This window comes from Rhea pennata, chromosome 12, assembly GCF_028389875.1.
Source record: "Rhea pennata isolate bPtePen1 chromosome 12, bPtePen1.pri, whole genome shotgun sequence".
Classification (NCBI taxonomy): Eukaryota; Metazoa; Chordata; class Aves; order Rheiformes; family Rheidae; genus Rhea; species Rhea pennata.
The window spans coordinates 14,454,206-14,475,531 of NC_084674.1; the positions used below are offsets into that span (position 1 = coordinate 14,454,206).

General features: G+C 38.9%; 2 protein-coding genes across 3 annotated transcripts in view; both read left to right on the plus strand.

Annotated features, from left to right (window-relative positions):
* Positions 1–2,250, plus strand: part of DENND6A (DENN domain containing 6A) — a 25,024-nt gene extending 22,774 nt beyond the window's left edge. The window contains exon 20 of the mRNA XM_062585910.1: positions 376–2,250. Coding sequence (XP_062441894.1) covers positions 376–507 — 132 coding nt within the window. The 3' untranslated portion in view covers positions 508–2,250. The remainder of the gene's footprint in view (positions 1–375) is intronic.
* Positions 513–17,433, plus strand: ARF4 (ADP ribosylation factor 4). Of its 2 annotated transcripts, none has more exons than XM_062585941.1 (6): positions 513–581; positions 12,530–12,610; positions 13,151–13,260; positions 14,603–14,674; positions 15,229–15,354; positions 16,151–17,433. In XM_062585941.1, exons 1-6 carry the CDS (start codon positions 551–553, stop codon positions 16,235–16,237), a joined length of 507 nt encoding a protein of 168 aa, XP_062441925.1. In that variant the 5' UTR covers positions 513–550; the 3' UTR covers positions 16,238–17,433. The 2 variants fall into 2 exon arrangements, with proteins under 2 accessions (XP_062441925.1, XP_062441924.1); XM_062585940.1 differs by lacking the exon at positions 513–581 and adding an exon at positions 5,842–6,203.
* The last annotated feature ends 3,893 nt before the right edge of the window (positions 17,434–21,326 follow it).

The following is a 21,326-nucleotide window of genomic DNA, read 5'->3' on the forward strand; positions in this document are numbered from 1 at the left end:
ATTTCTTTCTTACCATCTTTTGCAATCCCCAAACTTCCCAACATTAGCCAAATATGTCAGAAACCAACTCTTTTCATCAATTTAGTTTTATTAAAGCCAGTTGGAACTTTGTGACTGATTTGGCAAGAGCAAGACTGAATCATCAGGGAAGCAGAAAACCAGACTTTCTGGTGATTATTAAGTCTCCCCAAATCAGCATTATCTCAAACTGGTGTGTGGATATTAAGGAAAGGTCTCAACCTGCTGTTGTCCAAATTCCTACTCAGTGGGCAAATTAGGAATTCATTTTCCAGGTCTACTAATAGGTCATTTTGGTGTGCATTAAAGTAAAATTGTGTTTTTTAATTGAAAACCTGCTTTATTGTACTTTTGCAGTTGCAGGCTGGCAGAGAACATCTTCCTGTGAAAACTGACACACTGAAAAAGCTGCAGACACACATTGATGATATTATACTAGCACTTCCAGATGATTTACAGGACATTTTGCTCAAAACTGGCACAACATGATTTCTGTGGGGATTTTTTCTGTGTGCAGCAAAGAGAAGGCAAAATGAATTTCACAGAGGACAGTGGCATACAAGGTTTGGAACACAGTTTTAAACAGTACATTAACACTACAAATGGACTATACTGATAGTGTAGTCCATTATACTATTTTTCACTATATTTTCAATTTAAATACCAATGCAACTAAAAAGTCTTGTGTTTAATTATGTTTGAAATAAGTGCTCTTAAAGAAAAATCTGTGGGCATATGAAACTATACCATAGTATAGGACCACAGTGCAGTGCTGGCATTGCAGAATAATTTTAACTGGTGCTGCTATACCCAGTCATGTTAACTCAGGGGTATGCGATATAGATCCTGTACTCTCATGTTGATGTAGTATCTGCTTGCTTTTAAATGTTTGGCGCTTTTTTTTTTTTTTTTTTTTTTTAATGCTTTCATCTGTGATAAGCCCAACTGGCATGTTTTGTGACTCGGTCAGAACATGTAGCATTTGAGGTATTCTACTGGTAAATATGCTTTCAAAACAGCTCCAATAAGAGCATTCTCACAAAGACAAGTGAAAGCATCAGATCCGTTCCTAACTTTCTTTTCTCTTTCTTACCCTCTTTCCAATGATCATATTACTGTAATATCTTTAAAGAAGACAGCTGACATTTGCTGAAGAGGAAAGTCTCTTCCGTTCAGTGTCAGATAATTAGGGTGCTCTTATTCACATGCCTTAATTAAATACAAAGTAATGATATTCTAATTAATGGTTTTAAACTGCTGACATTCAGGATTTAAAATGGATTACCAGTGTAAATGTAACTACATAGTGGTCATCAGAGAAAATAAATACAGAAAGTTTCAAAAATAACTGATTTCAGTAGTTAGCTGAGACAGTGTTTCAGTTGGAGATCATAGCAGTCAGCCTTCTGTTAAAATTTTTTTTTTTTTCTTATATCACAGGGCCTCTGAGGAGGAAATGGGGCAGGAGGGAGGGAAATACTCTTGGCTTCAGCTGAAGAAAGCTGTATCCAAAGGTCAAACTATGGCAAGATAAGATTGTAGTACCAAGTTATTCTTCAGTATATGCATATAGTACTCATGCATAAAGAATTTCTTCTTGCGTATTAAGCAACAAGAATGTGATGTTTATTTTCTTGGACAGGCTTCAGTGGTATATAAGAATTCAGCTGCTCAGCAAGCTATATTCTTTGACCCATTTCACATAGAATAAGCTTAATGCTATAGTGTATGCACAGCATACACTCATGCATGACAAGTTGATCACAGTTATCAATAAATTCTTTTATGTGCTTGGATAGCATTTTTTTAACCTTAGGACACTGTAATCCTACTATAAAAAATGCTTTTGTATGATATTTCATATGATCTTTCTAAAAATGTCTTATTTAGATATAAAATGTTACAACAGTATTTTTATGAAAAAATATATGTATTTTAATACTGTTACGGTTTATATACAATTATTCATGACCAGATGTTTAATGTATCTGTTATGCTACTTAAACTACACCACTTTTGCATTAATTTCTAACTTGCAATTTTTTTTGCACACTTTGAATAGCATTTCTAGTCCAGAAATTAAGTGGCTATTCTTACACTAAATTATCTTAAATATTTAACTTGGAGCACTATGTAGTTTCTTGGAACCATGTTAACTGGTAGCAACTGTGGTAACCTATTTTCACATGACTGCAAATATGTATTTTTGTAAAAATAAAGTTTTCTCTTTTTTTGTTGCTTTGGAAAAGTTATGTGACTTAGATCACAGATGTGATCTGTTTAACTGAAGCTGTTCAGCAGCTTGTAGAGACTGCTTCTACTGTGACCTGCCTTAAGCTGCATGCCATGATCTGTTCCTTTTAGATGACCAGAAATACATGATGTGATGGAGTGCTGTTGTAGTTCGATCATGCAGTAAGTGGTTGTTGTGTGACAGAGCTGCAGGATCTTCAAGAAAGCAAATGGCAGGGACTGGGTTCCCAACAAAATACGTTACAATCTTTGGTTTATTTCCTCTGCATGACCCAGAGGCCCTTGGAAAACATTGACGTGGGAAGCAGCCTGCAAGTTTGCTTCAGCTTTCTTTTATGGAGTTGGTATTAGTTTAAATCCCTAAATAACTAGGTGTTTCAAGAGAATTAGCAGCTTGTTCAAAAGAAAGGCAAAAGGAAAAGTTGTGCTGTTACTTTTTTTTCATTGTTGTCAATGATTTCTAATGCTTTTAGCAAGGGTAGGTCAAAAGGGCTGGACCCTGTAACTACAAATGTAGGCAAAACATAGCCACTAATATAGGAGCAGCCTTCCAGTTTCGTTGGTTTCTGATCTTGTGTCCCCCTGCAGTTCCTTTGCACTAAGCAGGTGCATTTTACTAGAGGTACTTCTGCTACTCATAGTGCTGTAGCAGAGGCTTTGTATCAGCTACAGAAGGCAGTTACTAGTTGGTGAACTGGAATTTTCCTATCCCTGTTGCCTTTTTTTTTTTTTTTTTTTAAACTCAGTGTGTTTAAAATACAGAAATGGAGAGAAGGAGCTCATAGGAGCCCTTAAGCCCTTGTTCATCTGAGGCTTGAAAGCTAAAGGACAATACAAGAACTACTAATTTCAATAACTTTACCTCTTTTTCCTCTGATTTAGGGGCATTTTCCCATCCAAACAATGCATTTAAGTGAAGAAGGATAAAACATCTGAATAACTAAAAAGGACCCCCTAAAACAAGTTACAGCTGTGTAGTAAAGAAACACTAAAGATAAAGGGCTCCAGCTGGGCCATCTGAAGGAATCAGGATCATCTGCCTTAGGGTAGCAGGAAAGTAAACTCAGCATGCCTCTGATCAGAATAGCAGAAACTAAATAAGCAACATTACTACCTAATCACACATACCAGACAAAATAAATATAAATCTCCTGATTGAATTTGCTGGAATGTTGTATCAGATTTTGGTTACTTCAGACCTGTGCTGCTATTGTATGTTGGATGTTACCCTTAATTGGTAAGACTGGTTAAAACCATACTGGCACATGTGCAGCCAACAAGTGATTTAAGTTTATCTGGCAGCAAACATTAAGTGTCTGTGCTGCTTATGTTATTTGTATACTTAAATGAAGTATATGGGTTGCTTTTTGCTGACTGAGTCTGAGCAGTGACAAATAGTGAACGTACACTATTCTGTGTGTACTCATAGTACATCTTAATAAGGTGTCTCCCATGTTCCATCTTAACAGGAAATTACATCTTATTCCCTCTAGTTATTACCAGAGGTAGTAATTGCGGTGAAAACTATTAACTGAAAATTTTAAACAGAAGCATAAACAATGGAACAACTTTAAAGGCAAGTTAACCATGTGGTCAAATAAGTTCTGTAATGGTTAAGTTGGCTTTAAAAAAAATCAGAAGCAAGGATATCAATATCATGTGGGAGAGAAAAACAGTCTAACCTGAGCATTAGGTATGGTAGTTTACTGGTGGAGCTGTATTCAAAACTACCTCTTTATCAAGAACATTAAAGATAGTTGGGTTTTTTTTAATGGAAAGTAAATAGCTTAAATTTGAAAGTGTTAGCTGTCATGTACTGCCATACTGTTTAATTAGCCTAACTAGGGCCTGACTCCTTTTAAAATTTTAGGACATTTGGTTGAGCCACTACTTCCTTGGGGTAGGGGGCTCAATTATTTAAGTATTAAATGCATCTTACTTTATGCTGTCTCAAATTAAATTATTATTGTGCTATAGAAATGTTATGGTAGCTGTCACAGGGGCTATTACAGAAATGGTGGCATAGTGACCACAAATGGTGGCAGAGTGGTTGTGAAGTTGAAGCTTTTGGTTCCAAAGCATGCTCATTTTGTTCTGCTTTTGATAAACAGTAACCAGGTGAAGCTGGTTGAAGGTGGAGGGAAAGAAGTGCAGTTTCCTTCTCTCTCTTTTTGGCCAGTACTATAAATGATTCTGTATCTAGAGTTATCATGTCCATTCACTTCCCAGCAATGCTAATTACAATGGTCTGTTCCATGAAATGGAAAAAGTCTGATTAAGATAGTTTCAGTAGTTTTATTTTAGCACAGTCTTCATTAAGTTCTGTAGGTAACACTTGATCTCACAGAACTGTGAATATACCTTCACGCCCTTATTTCTAGTTGTGAAGATTAACCAACAATGCTTTACCTTCAAAATAAAGTTTTTCTTCCTTTAGACTTACCTTCTATATTTCAATAATCAATAGAATTATCTGGAGTCTCGGAACATAGTGCGTGTGTGTGTGCACATACATATTTATGTATATATGAGAACGTTTGAACTCTAAACTCAGTTTGAAATTGTACAAGCCTGTTTTTTATAAAAGTGTGATGCTTTGTGATGCATTGCCATGGATGATTTTTGCCTAGGGTCAGTTTGCAGCTTCATCTGCTGTGTGTCTTTCAGTACCTGTTCAGGGAAATTTCAAGGAGAGGAGGAGGATTTGTCAGGTTTGGGGCCAGGCAGAACCTATAAGCAGTATGTCACTGTACTATTAAAATGTTGCTTACATGCACATGGCGACTGTCCTGCCTCTCCTGCTCCAGGTGCTGAAAACAGGAGCAAACTGCACCACTACTAACTTGATTTTGCTCTCATTTAAAGGGCCTGCCCCTTTCACTAGAAGACTCAAAAATCAAAGGGGAAATAAAGTAAGTGTACTTCTGTTTTTCAAAAAATGATCAGAGGTTTTCCTTTTTAACACCTTACTTCTCAAAAAATTGGACACGTGCCACAACATTGCTTCCTTCACTTTTATTTCGTTGTGCTTCCCAGTATGCTGCCACCTCCCTCACGCACAGACCGCCCACGCCCTGCGGCCAGGGCTGCGTTGCCTTCGCCTTGCCTGTGCAGCTTCCACAGCGACGCAGGGCGCCCAGCTCCTAGGAGTAACGTGTATTAACGCAACCCTGCTGTCATCCATATGTTTCTGTAATCGTGCACCCGCTTCTTTCCTACCTGCCTCGGTTTGCTGGGGGGGGGAGGGGGGTTTAGCCTAACTCCCTTGCTCCGAGGGGCCCTTTCGGCCCGAGGAAGCGGGAGAGCTGCCGTGCGTGAGGTAACGGTGGGGGAAGGCCGAGCGCGGGGCGCGCCGCCGCGCCCGGGCCGCCGGGAGCGCGCTTCCCGGCATGCCGCGCTCTGCCCGCCCCGGGGCGCCCGGAAGCTGCCGTCAGGCCGCCGCGGACGCTCGCAACTACGTCCCCCGGCAGGCGCTGCGGCGAGCGGCTAGAGCCGAGCCAGCGGGGGCCGCCGCAGCGCCTGCCGGGAGCTGTAGTCCCCGCCGCGCTGCGGGGCCGTGCGGCGGGGGCGGCGCCGCGGCGGGGGGATGTGGCGAGCGTGACGTGAATCTGTCCGCGTTGGAGCCGGGGCGGCCGTGGCGAGAGTGACGTGGCAGTGAGCGAGCGACGAGCGAGATTCCCCGGTACAAAGCAGCAGCTCGCGCTGTCGTCGCTGCCGCCTTCGCCCTCGGGCTCGGAGCCGCCGGGCCGAAGCCGCCCCGCGCCTCGCCGCCCGCGGAGGGATCCGTGAGCGGAGACAGGAGCCGGGCCGCGCTGCGCCGCCGCCCCCCCCGCGCCGCCGCCGCCCAGCCCCGCGCCGCGCCGCCATGGGCCTCACCATCTCCTCGCTCTTCTCGCGCCTCTTCGGCAAGAAGCAGATGCGCATCCTCATGGGTAAGGGGCGCCCGCGGCCCTCTTCGGGGGCAGCGCGGGCCGCCGCCGGCCCCTCCTCGCCGCTGCGGGGCCCGGCGCGGCCGCCGCAGGCCCGCTCCCTCCTTCCCTCCCGCCCTTCGTCACGGGCGCGACCCGCCGGCGCGAGGAGGGCGCCGGCGGCGGCTTCTCCCCTTGCCCGCGGGGCCGTCGGGGAGCGCGCGGGCGGAGGGGGGAGCGGGAGCGGTGGGGGAAGGGGCTGGGAGCGGGGAGACGCCTGCCCGCCTTCCTCCTCCTCCTCCCTCCCGCCGCGGTGCTGCTGCCGGCGTCGCGCTGGGCGGCGAGAGGCAGAACCCCCCTTTCCCCGGGGCCGCAGCCGCCCTGGCGAGGCTTTAGCCCTTTCCCCTCGCACCTGCGTGTCGGGCGAAAGCGGAGCGTGGGACAAAGACCGGGTGGCCGCAGGTGCGGCGGGGGCCGCGGGCGGCCGTGCGCGGCCTGCGCGGCGGGATGTGGCGGAGCCCGGCGTGCTGAGCGCCGGCAGCGCCCGCCGTGTAATGGCTGATGGCGGTAGCGGAGGGGCCTGGCTCTGCCTGTGGCACAGCTCGCGTCCCCTGTGAAAGGGCGTTTCGGTGCAGCATCTGTGCGCTTTAATTCTCCTGCACGAGACCGTAACAACTCCTTTTGCAACGCCTGATTAGTTTTACACTTGCACGTAATTACTTAGCTAGGATCAGGTTGTAGGCCTTTTCTTCCGAAGGGGATTGTGTAACCGTTTGAGCCGATGGCTCCCTAAGGTTCTCCCGTGAAGACTACAGTTCAAAAGGTCAGAGCGAGCACACTGGATCCCATATTTCCTCCCTCAGCTCTTCCCTGCCCCTTTCCACACCACTGAGACTTATGTGTGCAGAAATCTTACGCCTCACATTTTTTTCTCAAATTCTTTTGCTAAAGTGCATGGACCTTCATTTATAGCAATTGACTGAAATAGTTTGTCCTAAAACAATTATGTGAGGTGCTCATTTTAATACAGCCAGCAAAGAAACAGATTTCAACTGTGAAACTTCGTGGCACCCTCGTTCACAATGTTTGGGTAGGCACAGCAGACACCAAATATAGTGGCTTTTTTTAAACTATTATTTTTCATGTTCTGCATACATTTTGTCATGACCAAGTCCCTTATTAACAGCTGAGTACTTCTTGTCTTTAAGACAGCTTAGTACATCTTTTCATTTTAAGGAAGTTATTTGACTGTCTGCATAACAGTTAGATTCTTCATATGACTAAATGAATAATATCAATCCTCAAATGAACTAAAACAAGATAGTGTCTATGATATTTGTAATTCTGTTATCTACTGCAGAATAATAGAAACAGGCAAGCTATGTCATACAGATTAAAAATAACTTGCAAGCATTAGTTCCATCATTGTCAGGCAATTAGGTCAAATCCAGGTTAGATATGGGGTTATTGAGTAACACTTTCTAATATTTGGTTCATTTGCATCATATTTTTTTCTTTCTGAACTCAGATTTTAAGGGTTTGCTTATATTCAAATATATGGCTTGATTAGAGCATGAGGCTGCTCCATCTTGTTAGGCAGTATATTAGGATAAAACATTGATATGTCGTGATGACAGTATCATTTAGCAACTAAATTGGATTTTTTTAGAATTGCAGTATATTGTACTGCAGATCACATAACTCTGTTTTCCTGTGATGTGGAAAAGAAGCTCTTTGTAATCTTCTACATCATAATTCCCACCTTGACAATTTGAGGGCAAATGTCTGAGTGAACACAGAGACTGAATTAAACTTCAAAGATGCTAATTTTCAATGTATGATTTGAATAAATTGGATAAGGTAAGGTCTTTAAAATTTTGCATGTATGCCAGTGAAGTAGCTTTACTGGGTAAGATGTTTACAGGGAATACGTAGAGAAGAAAACATATGGGTGAGTTGATAATGAAGAGATGATTAATTATAATTGAAACTTCTCTTAAGCTGATAACTTTCTTCTGTTCCTCTAAAAAGTCAAGGTGAAGGAGAATTGGTTCAGCTCTTAAGACAGATCTTGTGTTATTGAGTTCTGCAGCATCTTGAGTGTTTCACATGACTTCTGTTGAAAGCATCTGAAACATAATGTATCAACACCAAACATGGAACACTGTCGTTGATAGTCTTAAACTACATTTACGATGAAAGGATGATGTTAAATGGTACACCGTTCCTGAAATTTTGTTTGAAAAATGCACTTGAGTAGTTATTTTTAGATGTATGTGGTTAGCCTGTTTCTGAGGAAAGGAGCATAAAAATTTTTCCATCCACTTTATAGATGGAAGTAACACAAGGGAAGAAAAAAGAAATTACTATTAATGTGTTAGCCAAGTACCCTGCGCAAAATTAGCATTAGAGTGGAGAAATTCTTGAGTCAGCCCTGCATGTAGTTGTCTGTAAAACTCTTTGCTGAGTTTCTTGTGCTTAAAAAGGAACAATTTTTGTTCACTGAGAACACTAAATAAATTATGATGTTGAAGAGTGCAACCTCTTGTTACAGTTGTGTCTTAACTGAAATCATAGCTACTCAGAACTTTCAAATGGAAATCTGATTATTAAATACACTTAAAAAATGTTAAATTGGTTAGGAATTTTCTTATGGTACTAGCAGGTAACTATTCAGCCATTTTTTATTTGTTCTTTTCTAATAACAGTAAGTTTGCATGCTGTTCACTTGTGTGTGTATATATTTTCTTGAGAAGTTGTATAGAGAATCATCCTTGTATGTCCTCCAAAGAATTCTCCACTTTCAAATTTGAAGCAGGGATAATATGTTAAGGATAGATTAGTCAAGTCTTGAGAAAACTAGGGTCAGGGTAGAAGGAATGAAGGAATTCCTTCACTAGGGGAAGGAATACAAATCTGTAGTAAATGGGGATTAATTAGTTCTCTTTTTTTCTTTATTAAAGATGAATTTTGTTTATGATGTGGACTTCCAATCAGTTAGGAAATGAAGTAGAAAGCAGTTTTTCTTTTTTGTTTTGTCCCCCTCACCCTCTCTAATTATGGGCAACACTGTATTCTGTACTAAACTCCTGGAAATCTTAATCTGACAACCACAGTCTGTTGGTCTCATGGTGATTCCATCTGAGAAGTAAACTCTAATTTTTTATAAATCTGTAACTTACATGACATTTTATACTGTGGTGACCTAGGCAGCTTAATGTGCAGCCACCAATGATCAAAGTAGGAAGTTTGAGGAAGAACCTCAGGGTTCTTCCCTTCAACATGAGATGATCGCAGGACTGGTGTTCCCAGGGACAAGTGAACTACAAACTTGAGATTTAAAAACATGGCTGCTAAGACTATGAATAAAACACTCCTAAGAGAAGTAAAGGGCTTAGAACTATACTTTCCTTAACAGCAACTAGAAGCATTGTAGATGTTTTTTTTCTCCAGCTAGAGGAAGAGTATGTTTGGCTCAGTTTAAAGATAAATGGTTGCAAGTGTGAGTCTCTGCTTCCCACTTGTCCTTTAATCTTAATGCTTTGTAATACAGCTGTTGGCAATCACATGCTACACTGAGATTCTTGCATTTTGGTTTTGTCAATGGACAGTCACACAGTGGAATCGAGGTAAAAATCTAGTGTTGGAAGTTTGTTTTAGGTTACTTGGGGATTTAAGACTTGGTTGAGTTTTTATCTTGATGGGTAGCATCAATTTAAACTTTGTGATACAAGGCTAACTCACAGACTTAAGCTTAGTGTCCTTTAACAAGCTTAAACAAGTGTTTATTCTTGAAAAAAATAATGATAGAACAAGTACTGCAAACTACTGGACTCCTGAAAGAAACAGTTCTGCTTCCTAGCAGCTCAAAAGATTAAATGTGATTTGGTACTCTGAAATTTCTTGTCTTGGAAAGAGGAAAACTGGTAACTTGGTATAAGAGGTATGAACAGATTCTATGCAGTTGATGACTATTGATTATTCAGGTTTTTATAAGATTTATAATTTGGCTAAAAGTGATAATTCTAACAAATCTGATTGTGGTGATTTTGCAGAAGTTATGCCTGTCTTCTGCTAAAAGTTGCAGACCCAACTGTGAAGTCAGAAGAAAAAAGAGCATGTATCCGTAACTCAGTCTGCCTCAGTGCAAAGTCCAGCAGCTTAATTAAAATTGTGGATAAGAGTGTGTTTAAGCAAAGGCTCTGGGCTTTGTGCTTGCGTAGCTAATGCACCCTTCTGCAAACTCTGTGCAGTGTACTGTGCAACCACTGTGGCAGCAGTTGGTTCTAACACAAGAGCAGGGTGGATAACTGGGGCGGTAACTTCTTAAGTTCAGGCAAATCTTGAGGCAACAGTTAAAATTCTTGACAAGTTTTTAGTTTCTCTGATAAACTCCAAGTCATATCTTCAAGTGATTCTTAGTACCATAAGTATGTACCATAAGTACTCTGGGTTAACTGAAGTTAACTTTTTTTTTCTTTGTCTTTATCTGCATCTATACTATAACTTCTAAATGCACTATAACTATTTGTGTAGCCAAGGCCGTTTTTCTCCCATTGCTAATGGTAACAAATCTAGCTGTCAGTGTTTGTTCTACAGGTAACTCTTTGGCTTTTGGTGTGGGGGACTTTTCTTCCACAAAAAAAAAAAAAAAAAAAAAAAAAAAAGTTTGTGTATATGTGTAGCTTTAATTTGATGGTTCTCTAAATGCTCTTAATTTTCCGTTATGAGGAAACTCGTGTAATGCACATATGACATTCTGCTTCTTAAATATCTAGGCATTCTGTAAATGCTGACTTGAGGCTGAGCTCTGTAAGGCAAGCATGCTGTTAATTTCACTGCACATAGAATACTTGAGGGTTTTGGAGTTCTTTTAAAAGGTTTTCTAAGGCTACCTGACACTTTATTCTTGTAGGAAAAATGCTAAAATTTTCCCACAAGAAATTTAGAAGTTTGTCCTGCAAGTTCTTGTGAAACTTCTACTGCATCCTGTATTTTTTGTTCACGCATGTGTGTGGTTCTGAAAGAGACAAACATGTAGATAGTAGGAAACTTAACTCTTAAACGTTCATTTCACCATAACTATCATAATATAGGGCACTTACAGGTAGGTTTTTTTCAGTAGTTTGCTATAACAACAGTTTGTCTTAAGAAGGAGGAACGTTTTTTAAGAGTTTGGTTTCATTCTGAGTAAGTAGTTAATTTCAAATTACACTTTAATTGCAACACTAAGGAAACAGCTGCATTTTTAACAGTCAAGTCAACAAAGCACTCAAAACTTAGTATATGGCAATCACCCATTAGGATGTTAACTTAGAACCCTTGCAATAGTATCAAGCAATGATAACATTCAGTTTCTTGTACAAGTATTACTTGGTTTAAATTGAATGTGTATTTTGTTTTTGTTTGTGCAAAATTTTGTTGAACGTACAGGTTTCACAAATAGACTTTTCAAGCTATTGCTTTTTTAGGTGCTTAACACCTACTCTTCTCTCAAGCCTTAGACATTGGATGCTAATGTAAAGAGTTACGTTTTGAGTCACAGTTACATGTTCTGAAATGTGTAACAATCAGCAGTTGCACAGTTTTAGGAAACTAAAGTGTATGCCCACAGTGTTAGTGATGCTTCTCTAAAAATGTATTTGAGTCTGATTTATTTATTTATTTATTTCTAAGAATCATGTATTTATTCCACAGTTTATCTTGAAAGACAGCAAATTTAAGTTTTATTTTGGCAACAGAGAAGCAAAATCCAGGGCAAAAGACTTTACAGAAAGATTGAAAGTAGAGCCTTCTAAGGAAAGTCGATCTCAATGTGTAAAAGTGATGTGGCAAAGTTTTACAGCCCTTAACTTATATGAGCTTCCCAAAAGGCATGTATTTTTGTCGGCACAGAAGAAAGCTTTTAGTAAAGAGATAACGGTCTGGAATAAAAGAGGCTGAAGTGCCTTCCACTAATAGTGTTAGCTCGTGTTAGTTCAGGTATATGGGAAACTGGCCTTAGCTGTAAGATGAGTAAGTGAAACCTTCCCCAACTTGAGGGCAAAGTAGCAATTGTGAGATGAGTTAAAATGGTAACACCTAGGGGAGGAGACTAGAAGGTTCTGAGCCTGTAGGTTGGGAATTAATATTTGTTATTGATCTCGTTTTCTTCATTGCTTGGATTCTCTCTCAGTGCTGGGTAGAGGAGAAACATACAGTAGTGTATTAAAATAACTGAAGAACATTTTAAAAGCTGGAGGGGGTTCCTTTCTGGGGGAAAAAAAGTCATATTTAAAATGACATTTTTTTTTACACTAGCAGGTTGTTGTTTATATTGTGAACTAAATGAAGTTTTCTATTCTTTCCAGTTGGTTTGGATGCTGCTGGTAAGACAACTATACTTTATAAACTGAAACTAGGAGAAATTGTCACCACAATTCCCACTATTGGTAAGACAACCAGTTCTGATCTCTTCATTTTTGTTGCATTAAATTTGGGTTGCAGAGACAGACTTCTAGAGAGTGTGAGAATTTGTTGTCTTTGCTATTAGCATAGGAATCAAGACAAAAACAGACTTTTCAGAGTATTTTATAGGAGTTGGTACTGGCATAACAGAGTTCAAGTCCTCACTTAGTAAGCCAAAGTTCATCTAGCCCAGAATCCTGTATCTGATGGTGGCCAGTACAGATGTTTAGGAGCAGTGTGGGAGCAGGCCAGTAGAGATACTTTGCCCAAACATCCTAAGCCTACAGCAGTTTGTGGCTGAAAGATATTTTAAACCAAATATGGTGTATACTTGGATTTAAGAGTACTTTTATTTTTTTTTCTTTTTCCTTCCATCAATTTGCTTTCTGAACTCCCAAAGTATATGAAGTGCATTATTAAAATGCCAGAAGTAAAATTGGAGAAGTAGCCATCTTTGAGATGATAACAATCGCCTGTTAACCTTAGTATGAACTATTTCTAACTACTTTACTCTTTTATTTTAGGTTTTAATGTGGAAACAGTAGAATATAAAAACATTTGTTTCACTGTTTGGGATGTTGGTGGTCAAGATAAAATTAGACCTCTTTGGAGGCATTATTTTCAAAACACACAGGTAAGAGTTCTGAGTTGAGAAAAGACCTGTTTTGTAAGGGCTTATTCTATTCTGCAGCATACATATAGAAAGCATACTGTCTTCTGTTCCTTCCTTTGACTATCTCCTGGAAATTCTCAAGGATACTCACCTTTTGTTCTAGGTGAAGTTGCTTTGTTACTGCAAAGGCTTCAAGCCTTAGTCATGAGCATAGTCGAGGAAGGGCGAAGTGCTTCAGGACTAACCTGTAGTCAGTGTTATGAAATGTGCTAGAGCATCTCCTTTGTGTGTAGAATTCTTTACTTTTGCTGTATTGCTGCTTTGTCTGATGATCTCTTTCAACTGGCACTGGTTTATATTTAAAGAAATGTTACTGTTGAAACAGCTTTCTCCTTCTTTTTTTCCTAGTGAGCCTCAAATTATACAGTTTTCATTTTGCTGTATCGGTGTATATATAGTCTACTGCGTACCTAGAAATGTTGTAAAAGGGATCTTTGTTGCTGACTGGTTAGCGAACATCAGCTTCGTGTTGGTGTGCCTGCTGTCATTTTGGTGGCATAAGTGATTCTCCCCTTCGGTTCACGAGTAGTAAGATAAGCAGCTTAGTAATGGGAAACTTGTAGGAGTTTGGGTTTTTTGGCTGTGTTGAATATAGAATCATGTATTAAAAAAAAAGCTTTGCGGCAGCATAAGTAGTTAGATGCAGAAAAGTAGAGAAATCTAGATGGGCAAAAGGGAGCTGGCAAACTACAGCTGCAAGTCTGATAATATTTATTTTCAGTTCCTATTTCAGCCTTGTTACTGAAGATTTAAGAAAGAGATACTTCTCTTTCCTTGAAGAGAACAATAAAATATAATGCTTTCAAGTTGGGATTTTAAGAGTACATAAAGTGTGTGCGAGCATAAGGAGGACACTTGAATAATTGAGATGCCATTAGACATACTGATTGGTACAAACTTTGTGAGCAAACTCTGGCCTTATGTTAAGGCTTTTTTCAGTGTTTTTTATGATGAAGCACTTATGATTCCCTAGCTGCTTTTAGTATAATCCAATGAGTGAAAAGGAAGGGAGGAGAATTAACTTATCAAATTTTGCTACTTTTTCTCAAATTAATGATTCCCACAGTAATCTTTAAACTGATGTTCCTGGTTTATTTTAAACTCTATTAATTTTAAAGGCCTAGTTTTAATTTTGCAGTTGATACTCATGATGTAGCTGTTCATACAGTGGAGATTTCTGTCAAATTTGCTTAAATATGGGGGGAGATGGTTAGAATATTTCATAGGAGTTCTTTGATTTTTAAAATGGTATTGCGTGTTTACAGTTTGCAGTGGTTTATCAAAACTGTTTAACTTCTTGCAGGGCCTCATTTTTGTGGTAGATAGCAATGACAGAGAGAGAATCCAGGAAGCAGCAGAAGAGCTGCAGAAAATGGTAAATATCAGTAACTTCTGAAATACAGTTGTGCTTATTTTGAAGGGGGGGGGTTATTTGTTGGATGTGCATACCAGCACCCGAGGTCTTCAATGTCTTATGATTTTAGTGAGTTTGTCTCCTATGTATTATACATAACTTGTAATTCTAGGTCATATAATACTGAGTTACAACTAGAATTCTACTGAGAGCTTTAGTTTCAGAACTACTAATGTGTCAAAGCCTTTCTTTCCTCCGTAAAACCTTAAGTGAAATGTAGCAAGCAGACAGGGAAAAGATTTTTGGAAAAACAAATTGGCACCAAAAATTTTAGCAGCAAGAGGCCAATGAATTTAAGCTGCCTAGTGAAATAATGTTTCTTTACTTGTTCTAGCAGAAGTTCTGTTGAGTACCTGTTAATTACAGTAAGTAGTTACTGGTGACTTCAGGAGTGAGAATGAAAAGGTTTATAACCCTTCAGTCAGTATTGATGTTTCTTAAGTACTTCAATTACTTCAACAAGCACTAAAGTGAATTAATTTAGTAACATGTAACATGGCCCTTTACTTTATTAGCTTCAGGAGGATGAGCTGCGAGATGCAGTGCTGCTTCTGTTTGCGAACAAACAAGATCTGCCAAATGCCATGGCAATCAGTGAAATGACAGATAAACTAGGTCTTCAGTCTCTGCGTAACAGAACTGTAAGTGCTAACCTTTCCTGGTTGCTGAATTCTGGTTTCCTTTACTGTAGATTGTAAACATAATCTCCCTTTAAATAGAAGTTTTCATCTTTTTGCAGAAAAAAGATGCATGTATTTGCTATTAAATTGTTGTGCATATTTTAAGCTACTCATTCAACACAGGTGATTTAGAAGCTTTATACAATGTCTACAACTGTTGCAGGTGTTTAATCTCTCAACTTTTCCTGGAAAAATACATATATTCCAGGCTGTCACTGAAATACAGCTGTCAACATACTTGACAAAGTATATGATGTGCTTGCCCATTTTCCTGATGCTTGTTTTTCTGAGGAAGAAAAAGCATTCTGTATTCTTGCCTCTATAAAGATGGGAAAGATATTTTGGAGGTCTGTAAGTTAGATAATTTCATGCCCATTCTCACAAAAACAAGAAGCAGGGAGCTTGAACTAGATGATCTGCAGAGGTGCTTTCCAACCTCAACCATTCTGTGATTCTGTGAAGATATTTTTCAGCATATAAAGCAAATGTCAGTTATTTCTGAATTTATTTTGCTTCTTCACTAATGCTGTGTTCCAGCATTTGGTAGGCCAATGCTGATTAATTGGAGAATCTCTGAACCCTTCCTATTTATATGTATATCTTTCAGAAGTCATGAAAATACCATCTGTTCACTATTGACTCTATGTGCTTAAAGCAGTGCTTAAAGAACTCTGAGTCTGTATTTGAGTGCTGTATACTATGACAGTCTTGCATTTTGGCAATATTTAAATTTAGTCTTTGTGTTCTCTGTTAACAGTGGTATGTCCAAGCTACCTGTGCTACGCAAGGAACTGGTCTGTATGAGGGACTTGACTGGCTGTCAAACGAACTCTCAAAACGCTAACTCAAACTGGATGACTCTTTCACCAGGGACATGTTTGATATAATTGGTCTAGGCTTGTTACAACAAAATTAGTTTGCATCTTGGTTATTACAGTATCTGGAACTGATTTGGGCAGGATATTACAGCGTTTCAACTTATTTTGTTGCCAATTATTGTTTACCGAGCTACGTGTTGCAAAGGTAGCAATATGCTTGGGTAAAAATATCTCCTTAACTTGGAAAAAGTGTATCTTCTGATTTTATTCCCCTTGTTAGTCTAAATGCCTGAATATAGTTATTGTGACATCTTTAAAATCTGTTCAGAATACTCTTTTGAGTCCCAATAAATTAATGTTTAAAAAAACCTTTTCTTTTCTCCCTGCTACTTTTAGTTTACTGATGCCCTGTTTCATTCCTCAGACAGTCTGCTGATTTAAAAATGTAGCATTCCGTATGTATTTATTTCTCTCCCTTGCCAAAAAGACTTCCTAATACTGCTTGTTCCAGCCACGAAAATACTCTAAAACACTATTCAGATCTACTGCACTGAGGAACATTTTATTAATCCTTGGGTTCTATCAGCCCAACTTGCCTTTGTGTGAATTGGATTTGATGGGTAGAATAGTTCTGTGCTGGTTGCAAAGAGCTCATGTTGAGGTTGTTTTTAATATTCAGCAGATTGTCTTCCTTTATATTGTATCCTTTTTTTTTTTTTATGTTGCATGTTGCTTTTTGGTATCGGCCTGACTATTTTTGCCCAGTGTATAATAGTTCTGCTGAAGTTTTACTGTTTGTTGGTGAACATATCTTCATAAAGAAATTTTGGAAAATTCATCAAACTCAATGGATTAGTTTCTTCATAACCCACTTGGAATTATTCCTAATAAAATGATAAAATGTATAGTTCTGTGTATGCTCTTGATTGCTGAGATAGTTATACTTCAAGTTGTCACTTGTTCTTTTTCCATATACTGAGCTTTTCTGCAGCTTGAACATACATCTCAAATTCTCACTTCTTTGGAGCTATATAGGATAGGAGATGCTAAAGGTGGGCAGTGAAGTTGTATACAGTGCAGTAGAGTAGTTGTCATCAGGAATTCTATAATTCTGTAAGTGTCTTTTGAAGTTGTAAATCTTAAATTCCTTTTAAGATGTCCTGATATGAAAATACTAACAGCTACAAAAATTGTAATAAAACAAATACAATCTGCCTGAAAAGTATGCATGTCTGTTTCATAGTTGTATCTTCCTTAAAGAAACAACATGGGTTGTAGCAGCAGAATCAAAAATTCTGTCAGTGGCTGCCTGGAAACTTAACCGGAACAATTCTAGAGGTATTTGGTCAATCTTTTATTAATGGTGATAGCCACCTCAAAAGTCTACTCCATGTGAGTGCTTTCTGCTTTCGTATTCTTCCCCTCAGCCCCCAAACCCACTTAAATTAACTTACGTTTTTTGAAGCTGCTACTAATGAGATTTTTTCTTAATAATTTTTTTGTTCTATTGTTCTGTCTGCGGTATGGATACAAACATGACTCCATCTTGCATGTTAATTCTATGTCTTTAGGAACCCAAAGTGTGATTTAGTTGCAGAGTTAACCCAAGCTCCTCTCTTATTTTTAGCCCAGCTCGTGTTATCATCCCTACAAGAAAACCCTGTGACAATGTCTGGTAAGCTACTTTCAGTTGTTATGAGTAATTTGTAAGGCATCTTCTGCTGTAACTTAGGTTGAAGCTTCTAAGAAGTGCTGTCATTGTGAACACAAATTACTCGAGAAAATTCCAGAGCTCTTGAAGATACAAAGACAGTGACTGTATTCAATCTGTAATGGAAACCCAGGAGATAGAGTAGCATGAATAAGGTTTTGCTTGCATCTTAAATGAGTTATCTGTTATATAGTGAACAAAGTTCATGAAACAATGCATTGGCGTGGTAGTGGTTAATGTGCTCACTTCTAGTAATGTGGTTGCTTCAGATGAACTTCAAAAGGAAAACCTTGCTCAAAAGAGCTGCCTGGCCTGTGGTATGGCTTACGTTGATAGTCCCAATAGGATAAAATGAAACAAAGCTTGTGAGGGTTTACATGCCATCTCCTCTTCCATGGGTGAAGTTGGAGGTGGACTGTTTAAAAATAAGCATATATTTAGGAACAAATCAGGCCTATATCTTGGAAGGAATATTCTGTTTGGTTAATAGAGATGCAGATGTTATTGTTTTAACTTTCAAATGCTTTTAGGTAGTTAAATGTTGTGGTTTATGTGACGTGTCTGTAACCACTATGCTTCTGAGTTACAGCATGCAAATGCAAGTTCGTATTTCAGGGCTTCACGTTCGGCTGTTTTGTGGAAGGAGTGTACCAGTAGTTTGTAGTTTTCTTACAGAACAAGTGAATCTCAAAAGCAAAGTCTGAGAGTAGTGAAGATCTTGAGTGCCTCATTTAAGAGATATGGGGCTGCATGGGGAGGTCAAGGCTATAGCTTACACTGAAGTGTAGCAAGACAAAATCAATAAAGTTATTAACATGTATTTGAGTAGTCAATGTAATGCTAGTCAGAGCATACTGAGGAACTGAAGCAAGTACTTCAATCTCTGTAAATAGGTAAGATCATACTTCTTGTCTGTTACCCAAAGGGTATTTGCCTCTGAGTACTCTATATAAAGATGTAATCTTGGAAGCAAGGTCTTTGTTTTCTGTAATACTGAACTGTGAAAGGGACAAGGCAGTTATCGCAGCTCATCAGCTGTGGAAAAATGTTGCACTAGACAGAAGTAAACAAATTTCTACTTGGGTTATTGTGTTCCCATCAACCCTTTTCAGTAATTCTCTAAACATTTTCCAAGTATAGTCTATATTAGGGGGTTTTGGTTCTAATCAGCAGTCTCTGAGGCTGATGTATGCACTTGAAAAGCCTGCTTGTCTTTAGATCACAAACAGAAGCAGTTTGCTGTGCATCATTTTACTGGCTGTTGCTATGAGCTGAATCGCGGGGTGGGGGGTCCCCTTTGGAGTTAATGCTAGTATTTGTATATTAGTGTTAAAACAAACGTAGCCCTTGTGAGTTTTTATTATGCTACCTTTTTTTCTTCTGGTGATGGGACCACAAGTCGTATAAAAAGGAGTAGTGTATTCCATTAATATGGTATTTGTCAGTAAATTTCTTAACTGTGGCAGTGACACTTTCTTAGTAAGACCAAAAGGAGATTGAACACTTCACCACTGGCTCTTCTCCCTTTTTGGATTACATAAACTGAATGGATATAAATTCTACATCCTCTTCTTTACGTAGAGGCTGATAATTTGTATGCTAGTCATCTTAAAAGAAAACAGTACAACTCTTCTACTGTGAAGGCGCTGACTAATATTTAAGACATTACGGTGAAATATCTTTAGATAAAATCTGCTTGTTGCATTTTGGTGCTCTTTAAAATTATTCCTAAGGAATTAAAGCAGTAATATTGTATGTCTGGCTCTCCAGAGGCAGGTGAGATTCCCACAAATATGCAATTTTGTCTTGTGTGTTGAAGATTTAGATATACTAACTTTTATGTCATCTCATTCTCAAAAATCGGATACTTGAACCGAGCTTTTCTCCCAGAATTTCAAAAGCCTGGACAGATGCAAGATTTGTAAAGGCTTCTGTTCCTCATTCTACTGTAATAACAGGAAATCCTGAATTTCTGTAGCGTAAATTTTTCATTGTATAGCATCAAGTCCTATATTCAAAGTTCTGCTGCACAGGGGAGTTGAACTAATAATATTACAATTTATTTTTCCATGTATCAGATTGGTATAGAGAGCAATCTAATTAAACTGGTTTTTTGGCTTGGGCATGCTGACACAATTTACTTTTTGTCTATTCAGTACTTCCTGTTCAGGTTTTCATTTTTCTAAGCCTTTGGAGAATACTTCACCATGAACCTTCCAGATCTACATGCAGTCTAGATTTTTCATATTTTTCTATATAAAAGGATTTTTCTCACATATAACTAACCTGACCTAATCATACAACATGAACAGTAGTAGATATTTAGAAAAAGATGTTTAATGAACAGCATACAGTCTAGAATGTACTCCATAACTGTTTTGTACATAATCTGCAGACTTTGCTTGCAAACACTTTATGAACCAGAATGAAAAAAGCAAAAAACAAACAAACAAACAAACAAAAAATGCAAAACCATCTAAATGCATTAGGAAAAAAAAAACACTGTAAGCATCTCTAGTTCTTTTGGTTTGTTCTTAGTGTTTTCAACTTTCACCAGTAAAACGATGTATTGAAGGCAATAGAACACTACCAGGGCACTTACAGTAATGATTAACTTGTAAACACTGGTTTCCGATTTTGACAGTGAAGGAGATGCAGAGCCCAGTTTGCAGTTTTTTTCTTGACTGGAGTAATCTTTCTATTAAAGGCCAGACAAAAGCAATTTGAGTATGTGCTACAGCCAGGGTGGAACTTAGCCTGTTTTAACTTGCCTCAGTATGTCTTTTCCACCCTAATCAAGGATGGCATTGACAGGGGCCTTGAATAAGGAATGTCATGTGATATGCTAGTGTTGGACCTGTTAATAAAACACGTGGCTACAGAATCCTTTCCTTAAAGGATTCAGGGACAACTTTGTCAGCTTCTGTTTCCCGACCTGAAGCAGATCTGCTATATCCCACTTCACTTAAAGCTCCAGTATTTAATAGTACAGTCAGCCTCAGAGGAATACAGGGATAGTGAAGAAGGGGAGTCCCATATAAGTGGTCTTGGCTGTGTCTCTGCTATCTGTCATTTTGAGTTTCTATTGGGGAAGGGGTTTGATACCAACAACAGCGTCATACAGCAAAAAAGAAGCTGTGTTTTAGCTTCCTTATAGCTCCTATTTTCAGAAAGCATGAGCTAGAATCATTGTTTTCTGATTTGTAGCCAAATAATAACATACTCTGTATTTTGTTTGTTTTTTAACAATATTTTAATCTTGCACAAGAAATAAACTGTTTTTTGCAGTTGGTAAAAGATGCTCAAGGAATTCAAGAAAAAAAGAAATATTTCTCTTATCTTTCTGTTTAGAAGAAACAGACCAGATCATTGCTTTAGGCACTCTGTATTTTTTATGGCATTCT